The sequence below is a fragment of the Rhineura floridana genome, chromosome 16 (assembly GCF_030035675.1).
Source record: "Rhineura floridana isolate rRhiFlo1 chromosome 16, rRhiFlo1.hap2, whole genome shotgun sequence".
Classification (NCBI taxonomy): Eukaryota; Metazoa; Chordata; class Lepidosauria; order Squamata; family Rhineuridae; genus Rhineura; species Rhineura floridana.
Genome location: NC_084495.1, coordinates 6680050 through 6696121, shown reverse-complemented (window position 1 = coordinate 6696121; position 16072 = coordinate 6680050). Strand labels below are relative to the sequence as shown.

General features: G+C 45.2%; 1 protein-coding gene and 1 long non-coding RNA gene across 2 annotated transcripts in view; one reads left to right on the top strand and one right to left on the bottom strand.

Moving 5' to 3' along the window:
* Nucleotides 1-184: 184 nt before the first annotated feature.
* LOC133371247 (uncharacterized) overlaps nucleotides 185-16072 on the bottom strand; it is a 16125-nt gene continuing 237 nt past the window's right edge. The window contains exons 2-3 of the long non-coding RNA XR_009759280.1: nucleotides 5224-5374; nucleotides 185-432 (exon numbers count right to left, since the gene is read on the bottom strand). This is a non-coding gene — a long non-coding RNA (uncharacterized LOC133371247). The remainder of the gene's footprint in view (nucleotides 433-5223; nucleotides 5375-16072) is intronic.
* UPRT (uracil phosphoribosyltransferase homolog) overlaps nucleotides 15156-16072 on the top strand; it is a 23779-nt gene continuing 22862 nt past the window's right edge. The window contains exon 1 of the mRNA XM_061598452.1: nucleotides 15156-15555. Within this exon, the coding sequence (XP_061454436.1) occupies nucleotides 15200-15555 (356 nt within the window). The 5' untranslated portion in view covers nucleotides 15156-15199. The remainder of the gene's footprint in view (nucleotides 15556-16072) is intronic.

Below are 16072 nucleotides of genomic sequence, written 5' to 3'. Positions count from 1 at the left end.
AGGAAAGGGGATTGGGAAGGAAGAGAAGGGGGGGAAGGAATCATGACTATCATCCTTTTGTTACAGAATTGTTGTAATGACCAGAAGGAATCAGAAGATTTCAAGGAGAGGAGGAGCCAAACGTTGCTGGCTATATCTAAAACAGTTTTAGATGTAATTTAAACAGTTTTTAAACGTTTTAAAATTTGTTTTTATTTTAAATTTTATTTTCAGTGTAGATGCGTTTGCCATCCTGGGCTCCTTTGGGAGGATGGGATACAAATTTAATGGCTGTTTTTCAGCAGAGCAGATGGAAAGGTCTTGAAACTCCATCTCTTTCTCATATATAGCCTGATGCTGTAGATGACAGTTGAGGAAGGAGCCCCGTGAAGCAGGTCTGTCAGGAGTGCTGATGGAGAGGCCATGTAGTTCCATTTCTCCCTCTCCTATAGCCTGACGGACAATTGAGGAAACACAGGATAAAAGTGTACTCATTGCTCCCCATGTGTGTACATATTTACAACTCTATTTATTTATTATTTGATTTATACCTTGCCATTCCTCCCAGCAGGAGCCCAGGGCAGCAAGCAAAAGCACTAAAAACACTTTAAAACATCATAAAAACAGTCTTAAAAATACACTAAAACAAAACAATTTTAAAAACATTTTTTTAAAAAGCTCTGAAGACATCTTTAAAAAAAGGTTAAAAAACATTGTTTTTTTAAAAAACGTTTAAAAACATATTAAAAAGCAATTCCAACACAGAAGCAGACTGGGATAAGGTCCCAACTTAAAAGGCTTGTTGAAACAGGTCTTCAATCGGCGCCGAAAAGATAACAGAGATGGCACCTGTCTAACATTTAAGGGTATCGGGAGTTCCACAGGGTAAGTGCCGCCACAGTAAAGGTCCGTTTCCTATAATGTGCAGAACGGACCTCCTGACAAGATGGTATCTTCAGGAGGCCCTCACCTGCAGAGCGCAGTGATCAACTGGGTATATAAGGGATAAGACGGTCTTTCAGGTATCCTGGTCCCAAGCTGTATAGGGCTTTGTACACCAGAACTAGAACCTTGAACTTGGCCCGGTAGCAAATGGGCAGCCAGTGCAATTCTTTCTGCAGCTGGGTGACATGTTGGTGTTAGTTACCCTGTCCCAGTGAGCAGTCTTGCTGCCGCATTTTGCACCAGCTGCAGCTTCTGGACCAACCTCAAGGGCAGCCCCACATAGAGCGCATTACAGTGTGTTTTTAATTTTTTTTTTTTATCATTAATTTTTATTCAAATTTTCAAAAACAAAACAAAACAAAAATAATTAAACAATAAAATAAAATGTTGACTTCCGATTTGTCGCAGATCAGTTATAGGTCTACAATATATAACAAACCTGTCTCTTAAATTATATTACAAAATCACTTTCCTCCAGTAGTTATCTTAATTAATCATCAAATCTCATAAACATTACTTTATTCTTTCCACAAAAAGTCAAAGAGAGGTTTCAATTGCTTGAGAAATATATCTATCAATTTTTCTCCAAATAAACATGTCAATTAATCCATCTCATCAAATCTGTTAGGTCCAATAATTTCAGTAGCCATTCTTCCATTATCAATATTAATTCCATCTTCCATCCTTGCACCCATAATAATCCTGTTAAGTCCAGTAATTTCAGTAGCCATTCTTCCATTATCAGTGTCCCATAATAATCTTGCTGTCATAGCCATAGTCATATAATAAGAGTCTGATGGGAATTTCCTTTATCACAAATATTTCCTTGCCATCAATTCTGAATGTGTTGCTGAAATATTGTTGTAAAGTCATGTCTCTGTTCTTCTTTTTTACAAAATGCACTGGCACATCTCTTGAGAGTTTTTCCATTGTCACATATCTGTAATTAATTCCATAGATTTTTTCTATGTCAAGCTCCATCACATCATTCCAGTCCAGAAATTTATCCAAGACATTGATAACTTTATCTCTAATATCTTCATTAATTTCTTCAGAGACAACGTTGAATTCCAAACAGTAAACTTTATCTCTAATATCCATAAACTCCAAGTCTTTTTCCAGTTCCACATTTGTTCCAATCTCCAGGGCTTGCATCTTCCCCTTAATTTTTCTTTTTTCATCTTCTAATGCTTGTCCAGTTGTATCTCTGATCTCATCAACCTCCTCTCTCACAAGATCCCCTATTTCTTTAAGCTCCTGCTTCATTTTGCCAAATTCAATTTTCATCTCCTGTCTACCCTGTCTCAGGGTTTGTTTCGTTATCTCAATCTCATCCATTATTTTCTGAAACATAATTACTTCCAGGGTCTCAGCCACTTTCTTGATTGCCATTCTTAAAACCATGAAGAAAAAAAAACACCACTTCTTATTCCAGCAACAATTGGGTTAATATTCCAAGCCTGATGACATCACAGTGTAGACAGCACAGCCTGCTTTATCTCTTATATGTTCAGGAATGCAAAACAAATTTAGTTCACAGCATCAAAACAGTTAGTGGCATCTTGAACAAGCAGATTCGTCAAAATGGAATAGACCAAAAAAAATAGTCCCAGACATATAATACTCCAAAATTCATAAATCAGATTTATTTATTTTTCTCCTCGGAATAGAAATCCCTCATCCGTTTGTATCTTTAAAATGCACAATTCCAGGCCAGCTTTTTGCAATAAAAACAAAGATAAGCTTTTTCAATTTCTTTCCTCCTTAATTTCGTGAATGAAAGAGAAGAGTTATAACTCACCCAGGGATTCTTTATAGCTGATTCATTGACAAATCTCATTTTGCTGCAACAATTTAAACCAGATGATAAAAATAGAAAGAAGGATGCTTGCCTGTTAAAATCCGTTTTTCTTTAAAGAAAAGATAAACGTGTCGCTTAATCAGTTAGAGCTTGTTTGAAAATCCGTCTGGCACTGCTGGCTGAACCTTCTCTCATAAACTAATGAAATCCAGTCCTCCCAACAAACACAGGCTTTTGTGGTTAATCTCTACGCTTCTCCCTGCCCAGGAGAAAGTCTTTACCAGTCAAAAAAAACGTTCTGACTGATTTTAAAACTGAAAAAGCTTCTTCTGAGACGAGAGCAATTGTTTTTTTTAAAAGTTTTTAAATTTGTATATTTGTGTATTTGTTTTTAATGTTTTTAATTGTTGTAAACCACCCACAGAGCTTCGGCGGTATACAAATGTAATAAATAATAATAATAATACAGTAATCCAGCCTGGAGGTTACCAGTCCATGGACAACAGTGGTCAGGCTATCCTGGTCCAGAAATGGCCACAGCTGTGTTGCCAGCCGAAGCAGGTAAAAGGCACTCCTAGCCACAGAGGTCACCTGGGCCTCTGGTGACAAAGATGGATCCAGGAGCACCCCAGACTACGGACCTGCTCTTTCAGAGGGAGTACGACCCCATCCAAAGCAGGCAACTGACCAATTATCTGAACTCGGGAACCACTAACCCACAGTGCCTCTGTCTTGCTAGGATTCAGGCTCAGTTTATTGGCCCTCATCCAGCCCATCACAGAGTCCAGGCAGCAGTTCAGGGCTTGCACGGTCTCTCCCGATTCAGATGTTATTAAGAAATAGAGCTGGGTATCATCAGCGTACTGCTGATACCTCGCCCCAAATCCTGTGATGACCTCTCCCAAGGGCTTCATATAGATGTTAAACAGCATGGGGGACAAGATGGTACCCTGCAGCACCCCACAGCACAACTGCCAGAGGGCCAAAAGACAATCACCCAATGTTATTCTCTGAAAACTTCCCTGGAGATAGGATCAGAACCACTGTAAAACAGTTCCTCCAATACCCATCTCACCGAGTCGGCCCAGAAGGAAACCATGGTCAATGGTATCAAAAGCTGCTGAGAGATCAAGTAAGAATAACAGGGTTGCACTCCCCCTGTCCTCCCAAACGAGGAGTTACACTTCCAAATGAGGAAGAAAGTCAAGCAATTAGAAGAAGGCTAGGACTGGGGAGAGCAGCTATGAGAGAACTAGAAAAGGTCCTCCAATGCAAATATGTATCACTGAACACTAAAGTCAGGATCATTCAGACCATAGTATTCCCGACCTTTATATATGGATGTGAAAGTTGGACGATGAAAAAAGCGGATAAGAGAAAAATCAACTCATTTGAAATGTATTGGAGGAGAGCTTTTTGGATACCATGGACTGCGAAAAAGACTAATAATTGGGTGTTAGAGCCAGTGTGGTGTAGTGGTTAAGGTGTTGGGACTACGACCTGGAAGACCAGGGTTCAAATCCCCACATAAGCCATGAAGCTCACTGGGTGACCTTGGGTCAGTCACTGCCTCTCAGCCTCATGAAAACTCTATTCATAGGGTCACCATAAGTCGGAATCGACTTGAAGGCAGTACATTTACTTTTAGAACAAATTAAACCAGAACTGTCACTAGAAGCTAAAATGATGAAACTGAGGTTATCATACTTTGGACACATAATGAGAAGACATGATTTACTAGAAAAGACAATAATGCTGGGAAAAACAGAAGTAGAAAAAGAGGAAGACCAAACGAGATGGGTGGATTCCATAAAGGAAGCCACAGACCTGAACTTACAAGAGCTGAACAGTGGTTTATAACAGATGCTATTGGAGGTCGCAGATTCATAGGGTCGCTATAAATGGAAATCAAGTGGAAGGCACATAACAACAACAATTGGTAAATATGGGCATGATTGGGGCGGAGGAAAGGGGAGCTGGCAAAGGCCCTACAGTGTGTCTTTAGGAAAAAACACCCCTGGGTACCGAGTTTCCAAACGGCTGCTGTGACTGAAGGAAATTCAGTAGGCAAACGTCATTATACCTGTATGCACACAGGAGTGGGGAGAAGCTCCTTCTGCTGAATTTCAGCTTGTGCAGCTGTTACAGGTGCTGGAGGTGGGGAAGCTACTAACCCTATATAGCCAAGATCAGTTCTTACTGTCACTGAATTTTGAACAAAGCCTGATCCTTTGTATGTTTACTGGGCCATAAGGATTGCAATTTCGGTGCTATGTCTCTGTCGCTACTAGGCAGACAGTCTCTTATCACGATCATACTTGACAGTGCGTGGCTTCAATACTGCCACCTTCTGGAATATTAAAAATATTTCAGGTGATTTACAATGCTAAACTACATGTTACAAATTTAAAACAACCTAATTAAAAATGACATTTTTGGTTAATTTCAGAAATTGACCTACTAATATATAATGTTAATGAAGCTTCAAACTTACTTACAAGACAATGGCATTGAGGTGCAAAAGTTACAATCCATTTACACTCCTGCAGCTGTATTTACTTCAGTAGGACTGATCCAAAATAAGTGGGATGTAGACTGCAGCCAAACACCATAAACAGTTGAGACCACACATTAGATCCGCAGAGCAATCTGCAACAACAGTATAAGCAATCAGGGCTAATTATTCATGTTTTTAAAAATAAGCATATATACTACATGCACCTGTAATGCACCCCATAATACGTGACCGACAAAAGCTTTTTCTTAACTGCGTCTATACTGCATGTTCATGCTGCAGAGATCCAGGTCCTCGAGGGGTGCACTTTCTGACTCAGCGGCACCAACAAAAAAGTGTGCTTTTCTACTTTTTTTTATCACATAAGAGGTACACCATTGTCTTATCACATATGAGACACAGCATTGGTCCACATGATATTTTATTGTATGAAAACAGCTCACAATATAGAATTCAGTATATTCAAGATACATTGATGTGGCTGTTTTAATGGACTGGCAAGAGGAAATTGCATGCAGGTGCAACTCAATTCTATAGTTGCTTACTTGGAAGTAAGTCCCAATCTAGTCAGAGTATATAAAATGAAAAAGGCATAACTTGGCCCATTGCATCATGGTTGATAGTTATAGAACTGTGGTTACCCACTTTACTGTAAAAAAGCAGCTACCTGTTATCAGAGTTGTGGGGATTTCAGGTTTCACAAAAAGATTGTAGTTTGTTGTGGTTTGTTTGTTTAATTTAAAAGTTTTCTCTCCCACCTTTTAGCTAAACTTTCAAGTTGGCTTATAATAAAATTAGCGCTTTGTTGTTGTTGTTGTTATGTGCCTTCAAGTCGATTACGACTTATGGTGACACTATGAATCAGCGACCTCCAAGAGCATCTGTCGTGAACCACCCTGTTCAGATCTTGTAGGTTCAGGTCTGTGGCTTCCTTTATGGAATCAATCCATCTCTTGTTTGGCCTTCCTCTTTTTCCACTCCCTTCTGTTTTTCCAAGCATTATTGTCTGTTCTAGTGAATCATGTCTTCTCATAATGTGCCCAAAGTATGATAACCTCAGTTTCATCATTTCAGCTTCTAGTGACAGTTCTGGTTTAATTCTGACACCCAATCATTTGTCTTTTTCATGGTCCATGGTATGTGCAAAGCTCTCCTTCAACACCAAATTAAACCAATAAAGTATTTAAAATCAGAGAAACAAAATAAAACAGCAATAAAAGCAGAAGAAAAGCAAGAATAACACTGAAGTGTTTCCCACTACCCAGTCACCCCTTGCGTTTGGAAACCTTGTTAAGAAGTTGCTGCAGGAGAGCAACTGTATCATCATTGGAGGGGTGTTTCTAGGACCAAAGTGAAACTGTCAAACTTCCTGATTTTTGTTGATGCCCGGAAATATAATGTTGCCTGCCAGGAGGTCCAATGTTGTTACGTTTATAGTATTGAAATGTGGTTTTTGTATAGTGCTGCTTTTTATTCTTGTTAGTGAGGAATTGTTCTTGCAATTGTTGATTTTGAGTTGTACTGCTGTTCTGTCTCTTGTAAGCCACTTTTGGCACAATAATTTTGTGGAAAGGTGGCATATAAATAAGATGATGATGAATCTGGATAGGGCCCTACATCAGTTTTCTGCTTCATCCTGGCTGTTTTTTGCCCCCCAAAGGTCTGTTTACTGCAAGCAGCACGTGCATGGACAAATAATGTATGAAGTTTGGCCCTTGGCTGTACCACATAAGAACATAAAAACCCTGTAGGATCAGACTAAATGCCTATCTAGTCCATTGTCCTGGTGCGACAGGTGGTGGGACCTGGTGCGAGATGTAAGTGTTGTTGAACCGATTGGGAGCAGTGACCACAGTGCTATTAAATTAAACATACATGTAAATGGCCAATTGCCAAGAAAATCCAACACGGTCACATTTGACTTCAAAAGAGGAAACTTCACAAAAATGAGGGGACTGGTAAAAAGAAAGCTGAAAAACAAAGTCCAGAGGGTCACATCACTCGAAAATGCTTGGAAGTTGTTTAAAAACACTATATTAGAAGCTCAACTGGAGTGCATACCGCAGATCAGAAAAGGTACCGCCAGGGCCAAGAAGATGCCAGCATGGTTAACGAGCAAAGTCAAGGAAGCTCTTAGAGGCAAAAAGTCTTCCTTCAAAAAATGGAAGTCTTGTCCGAATGAAGAAAATAAAAAAGAACACAAACTCTGGCAAAAGAAATGCAAGAAGACAATAAGGGATGCTAAAAAAGAATTTGAGGAGCACATTGCTAAGAACATAAAAACCAACAACAAAAAATTCTATAAATACATTCAAAGCAGGAGACCATCTAGGGAGACAATTGGACCCTTGGATGATAAGGGAGTCAAAGGTGTACTAAAGAACGATAAGGAGATTGCAGAGAAGCTAAATGAATTCTTTGCATCTGTCTTCACAGTGGAAGATATAGGGCAGATGCCTGAACCTGAACTAACATTTGCAGGAAGGGATTCTGAGGAACTGAGACAAATAGTGGTAACGAGAGAGGAAGTTCTAAGCTTAATGGACAATATAAAAACTGACAAATCACCGGGCCCGGATGGCATCCACCCAAGAGTTCTCAAAGAATTCAAATGTGAAATTGCTGATCTACTAACTAAAATATGTAACTTGTCCCTTGGGTCCTCCTCCGTGCCTGAGGACTGGAAAGTGGCAAATGTAACGCCAATCTTCAAAAAGGGATCCAGAGGGGATCCTGGAAATTACAGGCCAGTTAGCTTAACTTCTGTCCCTGGAAAACTGGTTGCAAGTATTATTAAAGCTAGATTAACTAAGCACATAGAAGAACAAGCCTTGCTGAAGCAGAGCCAGCATGGCTTCTGCAAGGGAAAGTCCTGTCTCAGTAACCTATTAGAATTCTTTGAGAGTGTCAACAAGCATATAGATAGAGGTGATCCAGTGGACATAGTGTACTTAGACTTTCAAAAAGCGTTTGACAAGGTACCTCACCAAAGGCTTCTGAGGAAGCTTAGCAGTCATGGAATAAGAGGAGAGGTCCTCTTGTGGATAAGGAATTGGTTAAGAAGCAGAAAGCAGAGAGTAGGAATAAGCGGACAGTTCTCCCAATGGAGGGCTGTAGAAAGTGGAGTCCCTCAAGGATCGGTATTGGGACCTGTACTTTTCAACTTGTTCATTAATGACCTAGAATTAGGAGTGAGCAGTGAAGTGGCCAAGTTTGCTGATGACACTAAATTGTTCAGGGTTGTTAAAACAAAAAGGGATTGCGAAGAGCTCCACAAAGATCTCTCCAAACTGAGTGAATGGGCGGAAAAATGGCAAATGCAATTCAATATAAACAAGTGTAAAATTATGCATATTGGAGCAAAAAATCTGAATTTCACATATACGCTCATGGGGTCTGAACTGGCGGTGACTGACCAGGAGAAAGACCTCGGGGTTGTAGTGGACAGCACGATGAAAATGTCGACCCAGTGTGCGGCAGCTGTGAAAAAGGCAAATTCAATACTAGCGATAATTAGGAAAGGTATTGAAAATAAAACAGCCGATATCATAATGCTGTTGTATAAATCTATGGTGCGGCCGCATTTGGAATACTGTGTACAGTTTTGGTCGCCTCATCTCAAAAAGGATATTATAGAGTTGGAAAAGGTTCAGAAGAGGGCAACCAGAATGATCAAGGGGATGGAGCGACTCCCTTACGAGGAAAGGTTGCAGCATTTGGGGCTTTTTAGTTTAGAGAAAAGGAGGGTCAGAGGAGACATGATAGAAGTGTATAAAATTATGCATGGCATTGAGAAAGTGGATAGAGAAAAGTTCTTCTCCCTCTCTCATAATACTAGAACTCGTGGACATTCAAAAAAGCTGAATGTTGGAAGATTCAGGACAGACAAAAGGAAGTACTTCTTTACTCAGCGCATAGTTAAACTATGGAATTTGCTCCCACAAGATGCAGTAATGGCCACCAGCTTGGATGGCTTTAAAAGAAGATTAGACAAATTCATGGAGGACAGGGCTATCAATGGCTACTAGCTGTGATGGCTGTGCTCTGCCACCCTAGTCAGAGGCAGCATGCTTCTGAAAACCAGTTGCTGGAAGCCTCAGGAGGGGAGAGTGTTCTTGCACCCGGGTCCTGCTTGCGGGCTTCCCCCAGGCACCTGGTTGGCCACTGTGAGAACAGGATTATTTATTTTTTTTATTTTTTTATTTTATTACATTTTTAGACCGCCCTATAGCAATAAGCTCCCAGGGCGGTGCACAGCATAATAAAACAGGTTAAAATACAAAAACACAATAAAACATAATTAAAAATTTTCAATTTTAAATTCAAATTTTAAAATTTTTAAAATGCCTGGGCGAAGAGATAGGTCTTTACCTGGCGCCGAAAAGATAGCAAAGAAGGCGCCAGGCGTATCTCATCAGGGAGGGCGTTCCATAGTTCGGGGGCCACCACTGAGAAGGCCCTAGCTCTAGTTATCGTTCTCCGTGCCTCCCTATGCGTTGGGACACGGAGAAGGGCCTTTGACGTCGAGCGCAGCGACCGGGTAGGTACATAGCGGGAGAGGCGTTCCGCCAGGTATTGCGGTCCGATGCCGTTAAGGGCTTTATAGGTAAGAACCAACACTTTGAATCTGGCCCGGAAACATATTGGTAGCCAGTGCAGCTGGGCCAGGACAGGTGTTATATGATCAAATTTTTTTGTCCCAGTAAGAACTCTGGCCGCAGCATTCTGCACCAGCTGAAGTTTCCGAACCGTCTTCAGAGGTAACCCTACGTAGAGTGCATTACAGTAGTCCAATCTAGAGGTTACCAGAGCATGGATAACTGTGGCAAGGTTCTCCCTATCCAGATAGGGTCGTAGTTGGGCTACCAGCCGAAGCTGGTAGAACGCATTCCGTGCCACCGAGGCTACTTGAGCCTCCAGTGACAGGAGCGGATCTAATAAGACCCCCAAACTACGGACCTGCTCCTTTAGGGGGAGTGTAACCCCATCTAGGGCAGGTCGGGCATCAACCATCTGGGCAGAGAGCCCTCCCACCAACAGCATCTCAGTCTTGTCAGGATTGAGTCTCAGTTTATTAGCTCTCATCCAGTCCATTATCGCGGCCAGGCAGTGGTTTAGTACATTAACAGCCTCACCTGAAGAAGATGAAAAGGAGAAGTAGAGCTGCGTATCATCAGCATATTGCTGGAAACGCACTCCAAATCTCCTAATGACCTCGCCCAGCGGCTTCATATAGATATTAAAGAGCATGGGGGACAGAACTGAACCCTGTGGGACCCCATATTGGAGTATCCAGGGACTCGAGTAATGCTCCCCAAGCACCAGCTTCTGGAGACGATTCTTGAGGTAGCACAGCCACCGCCAAGCAGTGCCTCCAACTCCTAAGTCCGCAAGACGTCCCAGAAGGATACCATGGTCGATGGTATCAAAAGCCGCTGAGAGATCAAGGGGAACCAACAGAGTTACACTCCCTCTGTCTTTCTCCCGACAGAGGTCATCATACAGGGCGACCAAGGCTGTTTCTGTACCAAACCCCGGCCGAAAGCCCGATTGACATGGATCCAGATAATCAGTTTCATCCAAGAGAGCCTGGAGCTGGTGAGCAACCACACGCTCTAAAACCTTGCCCAGGAACGGAACATTTGCTACCGGTCTATAGTTGTCAAGATTTTCAGGGTCCAAGGAGGGTTTCTTTAGGAGCGGTCTCACCACTGCCTGTTTCAGGCAGGGTGGTACCACTCCCTCTCGTAAAGAGGCATTGATCACCTCCTTGGCCCATCCGGCTGTTCCGTTCCTGCTAGCTTTTATTAGCCATGAGGGGCAAGGATCCAGAGCAGAAGTGGTCGCCCGCACCTGTCCAAGCACCTTGTCCACGTCCTCGAGCTGAACCAACTGAAATTCATCCAATAAAACAGGACAGGACTGTGCTCCGGACACCTCATTAGGCTCAACTGCTACAATATTGGAGTCAAGGTCCTGGCGGATGTTTGCGATCTTATCTTGGAAGTGTCTCGCAAACTCATTACAGCGGGCTATTGATGGTATTATTGCGTTCTGAGGACCAGAGTGTAAAAGTCCCCGAACAACCTTATAAAGTTCCGCTGGGCGGTTAGAAGATGACTGAATGGAGGCAGCAAAGTACTGCTTCTTCGCTGCCCTCACCGCCTTCACATAGAGCTTGGTAGAGATCTTCACAAGTGCAAGACCACAGCCGTCGGGAGTTCGCCTCCATTTGCACTCAAGCCGTCTCCTTTCTTGCTTCATCACTCTTAGCTCCGGGGTAAACCACGGAGCCAATTGAGCTCTGCAGAGGAGAGGGCGCACCGGGGCGATCGTGTCAACTGCCCGGGTCATTTCCGTATTCCACAGATTGACCAGGGTTTCAACAGGAGCGTCAGTTTTATCAGCCGGAAAACTCCCCAGAGCCTTCTGAAAACCTTCAGGATTCATTAGTCTCCGGGGGCGGACCATCTTAATAGGTCCTCCACCCTTGCAGAGGGGAGAAAACATTGTGAGCCTACACCTCAATAGGTGATGATCTGTCCATGACAGAGGAATAGATGTAAAATCCCTCACTCCCAGATCACCATCCCCTGCTCCAGTAGCAAAAATTAAGTCTAGAGTGTGCCCCGAAATATGCATAGGGCCAGTAACAAATTGAGACAGCCACATGGCTGTCATGGAGGCCATGAAGTCCTGAGCCGCCCCAGACAAAGCGGTCTCGGCATGAATGTTGAGATTCCCCCAATACCATAAATTTGGGGGATCGCAACACCAAACCCGAGACCACCTCCGTCAGCTCAGTTAGGGAGGCTGTTGGGCAGCAGGGTGGACGGTACACCAACAGTATTCCCAGTCTGTCTCGCTGGCCCAACGTAATATGGAGACACTCCAGACCATTAGCTACCTGGATAGGGTGCCTAATGAGAGGGATGGAACTTCTATAGACCACAGCGATTCACTCTCCCCGACCCTCGGATCTACCCAGATGCTGAACCGAGTACCCAGGTGGGCACAGCTGGGAGAGATTAATGCCTCCCAGATCGCTCACCCATGTCTCAGTAATAAATGCCAGATCGGCCGCCTCATCCACAATTAAATCATGGATGAGGGAAGCTTTATTATTTACCGATCTGGCATTAAGCAGCAGCAACTGGAGATCCGAGAGTTGGCTGATAGAACTACCAGCAATCCTGTGGATGTGGGGAGGACCGGAACACGGTACAGCCACCAATTGTCTGTGCCGAGTTCCCCTCAACCGGCATGTCCTCCTCACAACGCCATACCTCCCATTACCCGTCACTACGCTAACAGGGGCCCCCTCTGGTCCCCCCTCCCAATACCCTATCCTCCCGCCCAGGCACATAATAAAATAAAATAAAATAAAAATAAAATAAAATAAAAATACACACACACTCACAACATACAGTCATACAAACATCCACTCATTTCATTCAGGTCTACACAACAACCACAGTCCCGTGCTCCATGCGCACCAACGCAGCTCTCAAACCGTTCTTCTTCCCGGGAAAAGCGCCACCTGGGGCCTGGTCCTGCGAGGTGCCCACGTGCAGAGCAGGAGCCCAAGAAGGAGAGAGCAGAGATGTTATCCAGCAGCAGCAAAGCAGGCAGATGGCTCTCCCTCCCTGGGCAGTGATGGTCCTCCTCCCTTGTAGGCACTGGATCTCCCAAGCCCCCTCAGCCAGCCGGCTTATATATCCCCTCCAGAGAAGGGACAGGTGGAACAGTATCAGGCACAGCTGGCTGAGTACCTGGAGCCTGGTCCTGCAAGGTGCCCACGTGCACAGCAGGAGCCCAAGAAGGAGAGAGCAGAGATGTTGGTCAAGCAGCAGCAGCAAAGCAGGCAGATGGCTCTCCCTCCCTGGGCAGTGATGGTCCTCTTCCCCTTGCAGGCAGTGGGAGTAGATGGGCTCCAGGATGCTGGAGTAGATGGGCCACTGGCCTGATCCAGCAGGCTCTTCTTATGTCCTATTGCCCAACCAGATGCATCCAGGACCTTCAGAAGAGGACGTGAGTATAACAACACTCTCTTCCTTGTGTATTGGTAAGGGCCATAGCTCAGTGACAGAGGATCTGCTTTGCACACAAAAGGGCCCGGGTTCAATCCCAGGCATCTCCAGATAGGACAGGGAGAGATGCCATTTGAAACTTTGGAGAACTGCTGTCAGTCAGTGTAGACATTACTGAGCTAGAAGGACCAATGGTCTGACTCAGTTTAAGACAGCTTTCTATGTTCTGAATAACTGGAATTCAGATGTATACTACCTCATCATGACCAATAGCCATTGATAACCTTATCCTCCATGCATTTGTTTAATCCTGTTTTAAAACCAGCTATGCATACATCCCTTTTGCAATGGTCATAAGCATAAGGGCATAAGATGATGCCTGCTGGATCAGGCCAAAGGCCTACCTAGTCCAGTGACCTATTTCCCACAGTGGCCAACCAGATGCCTCTGGGAAGTTCGCAAGCAACGTATTTGCCTGCCTGTGATCCCCACCAACTGGCATGCTGGCTCTGATACAAGAAGTGGCATAGCCATTGATAGTCATCCTCCATGAAAGCCATCAGTATTTACACTAGAAAGGTATATTATTTTTATTTATTTATTTATTTATTTATTTCTATCCCGCCTTTTGGCCAAAAGGCCCTCAAGGCGGCTTACAAAAAATAAACACAAATATAGAAATACATATCAATAAAAACAATACAATTTACAAAAATTAAATAAGGTAATAACATTATTAAAAAGCAACAATTACAACTTCCAATGAAAACACAGTAACAAATCATACTTTCCTAACACCATTTTACTACTTTCAACTGTCATGGTATGCCGCCAGGAAGTGTAGCTCGATGACAGCACTGAGAATTTCCCATCAGGAATCTCTTAAGATACAGCCTTCCCCCAAACCTACCATCCTCCAGGTATTGTCAGACTCCAACCCTCATCGGCCCCAACCAGCATGGCTAATAGTCAGGGATGATTGGAGGTGCAGTCCAGCATCATCTGGGCACCAGGTAGGAGAAGGCAACCTTAAGGGTAGCATTTCCCAACCTGGTGCCCTCCAGATGTTTTGGACTATGCCCCCCATCAGCCCCAGCAAGCATGGCCATGCTTCCATCACCCCAGCATCGTACACCTGTGTGCTGGCTGGGGTTGGGAGACAGAATAATAATAATAATGTGGGGGTGATGGGAGACATAGCCCACATTATTATTATTATTATTATGTTGTTGTTGTTGAACTTTTCATCCCACCATCCCTTCCCAAGGAGCCTAGGGTGGTAAACAACAAAACGCAATTAAAAATGAAATTAAAACATTAAAGAGATTAAGAACATCTAAAAGCATTTAAAAACAGTGGCATATCCTCACAACCAATCATTTCAAGGTTGCTGGGACCAGTCTGGACGGCTTAAGGGTTCCCTTCTTCAAAGTTGTGCCCTCCAGCTAAATTGGACTACAACTCCCATCAGTCAGCGCCAGCTCGGCCATATTTGTTGTGGTTGCTGGGAGTCGTAGTCTAAAACATCTGCAGGGCACCAGCTTGGGGAAAGCTGCTTAAGGGTTTCCACGGTCAGGATTAGGTTTCCCGAGGAGGAGAAGTAAGAAGGGACGGCTGTTAAACCGCTTTCAGCCTGTGGGGCGGGTGAGACAGGTGCGTGGCCCAAATGAGAAAGACCAACGCCGCAGCCTCTCCTGCCTTGTAGTAAAAAGCGGAGCCATCCTGCCTGCCAGCCAGGGGGTGGGGCCTCGGCTTAAGGCGCCCTTTTCGCTCCTCAGCTGCGAGGAGTGGCAAGGGCGGCAGCCAATGGCCGCGACGGGCTCCGGCGCTGGTCGAGCGCCGGGCCCCTCCCTCTCCCGTAGGCGGCGCTGCAGCTGAGGTAAAGGAGGCAGAGCGCGTGGCGCACCGGCGCCTTCCGTCTCTCGGCGCATGGAGGCGATGCCTTGCCACAACCAGAGGGTGGGCTCGGCAGGCGCGTCCCGGCAGGAGCAGGCAGCGGCGGAGGGAGGCCAGGACTGCCCTCAGCGGCCGCTCGCGGGCAGCGGCGGCGTTGTTTCCCGGCAGCTCCGCTTCGCCGACCCTGGCCCGGGCGGCGAGACCCCCAGCCCGGATAGTAGCAGTAGCTGTTGTAGTGGCGGCGGCAACGGCGGCTGCTACTGCTCGGGCAGCAACGGCAGGGCCCCCCTTGACGCGGCTCCGTTGGCAGCCGCCGCCGCCGCCCCTCAGCTTAAGCTCCTGCCCATGAACGACCAGATCCGGGAGCTGCAGACTATCATCCGGGACAAGTAAGTCTGGTGCGCGCACGCGGGCAGGCGGGCAGCAGCCGCGCCTCTTTCCCCGTGCCTGGAGGGCCGCCCTCTGAGCATGTGCAGAGCGCCGTGTGGGTGGGGTGGTGGCGCCGGCGCGAAGGTAGTCTCTCCGCGCCCGGAGGGAGCTCTGCCGCCTTCTTCCTGTCGGCGGGGAGGAGCCTGCCTGGTCTGCCCTTTTGCCTCCACAGGGGCAGGGGGGCGCCTGCTCGAACGGCCCCTGCCCCTGTGGACGGGGCGGTGGGGGGGGAACAAACACTCACTCACTCACTCACTCTTCCCGCCCCCTCCTCCTCGTGTTAGGTTTAGGTTTAGGGTCCAGGGCGGAGAGGAGGAGGAGGAACGTGTGCCATCTAGGGAGACTGGAAACTCCAGAGCCTCATCCATTGTGAAAACAGCAAAGTCTCTTGTGTGGCACCTTAACGTCTAACGAATTTATTGTGGCATATGCTTTCATGGAGTACAGTCCACCGCATCAGATGCATGAACAGTTAAA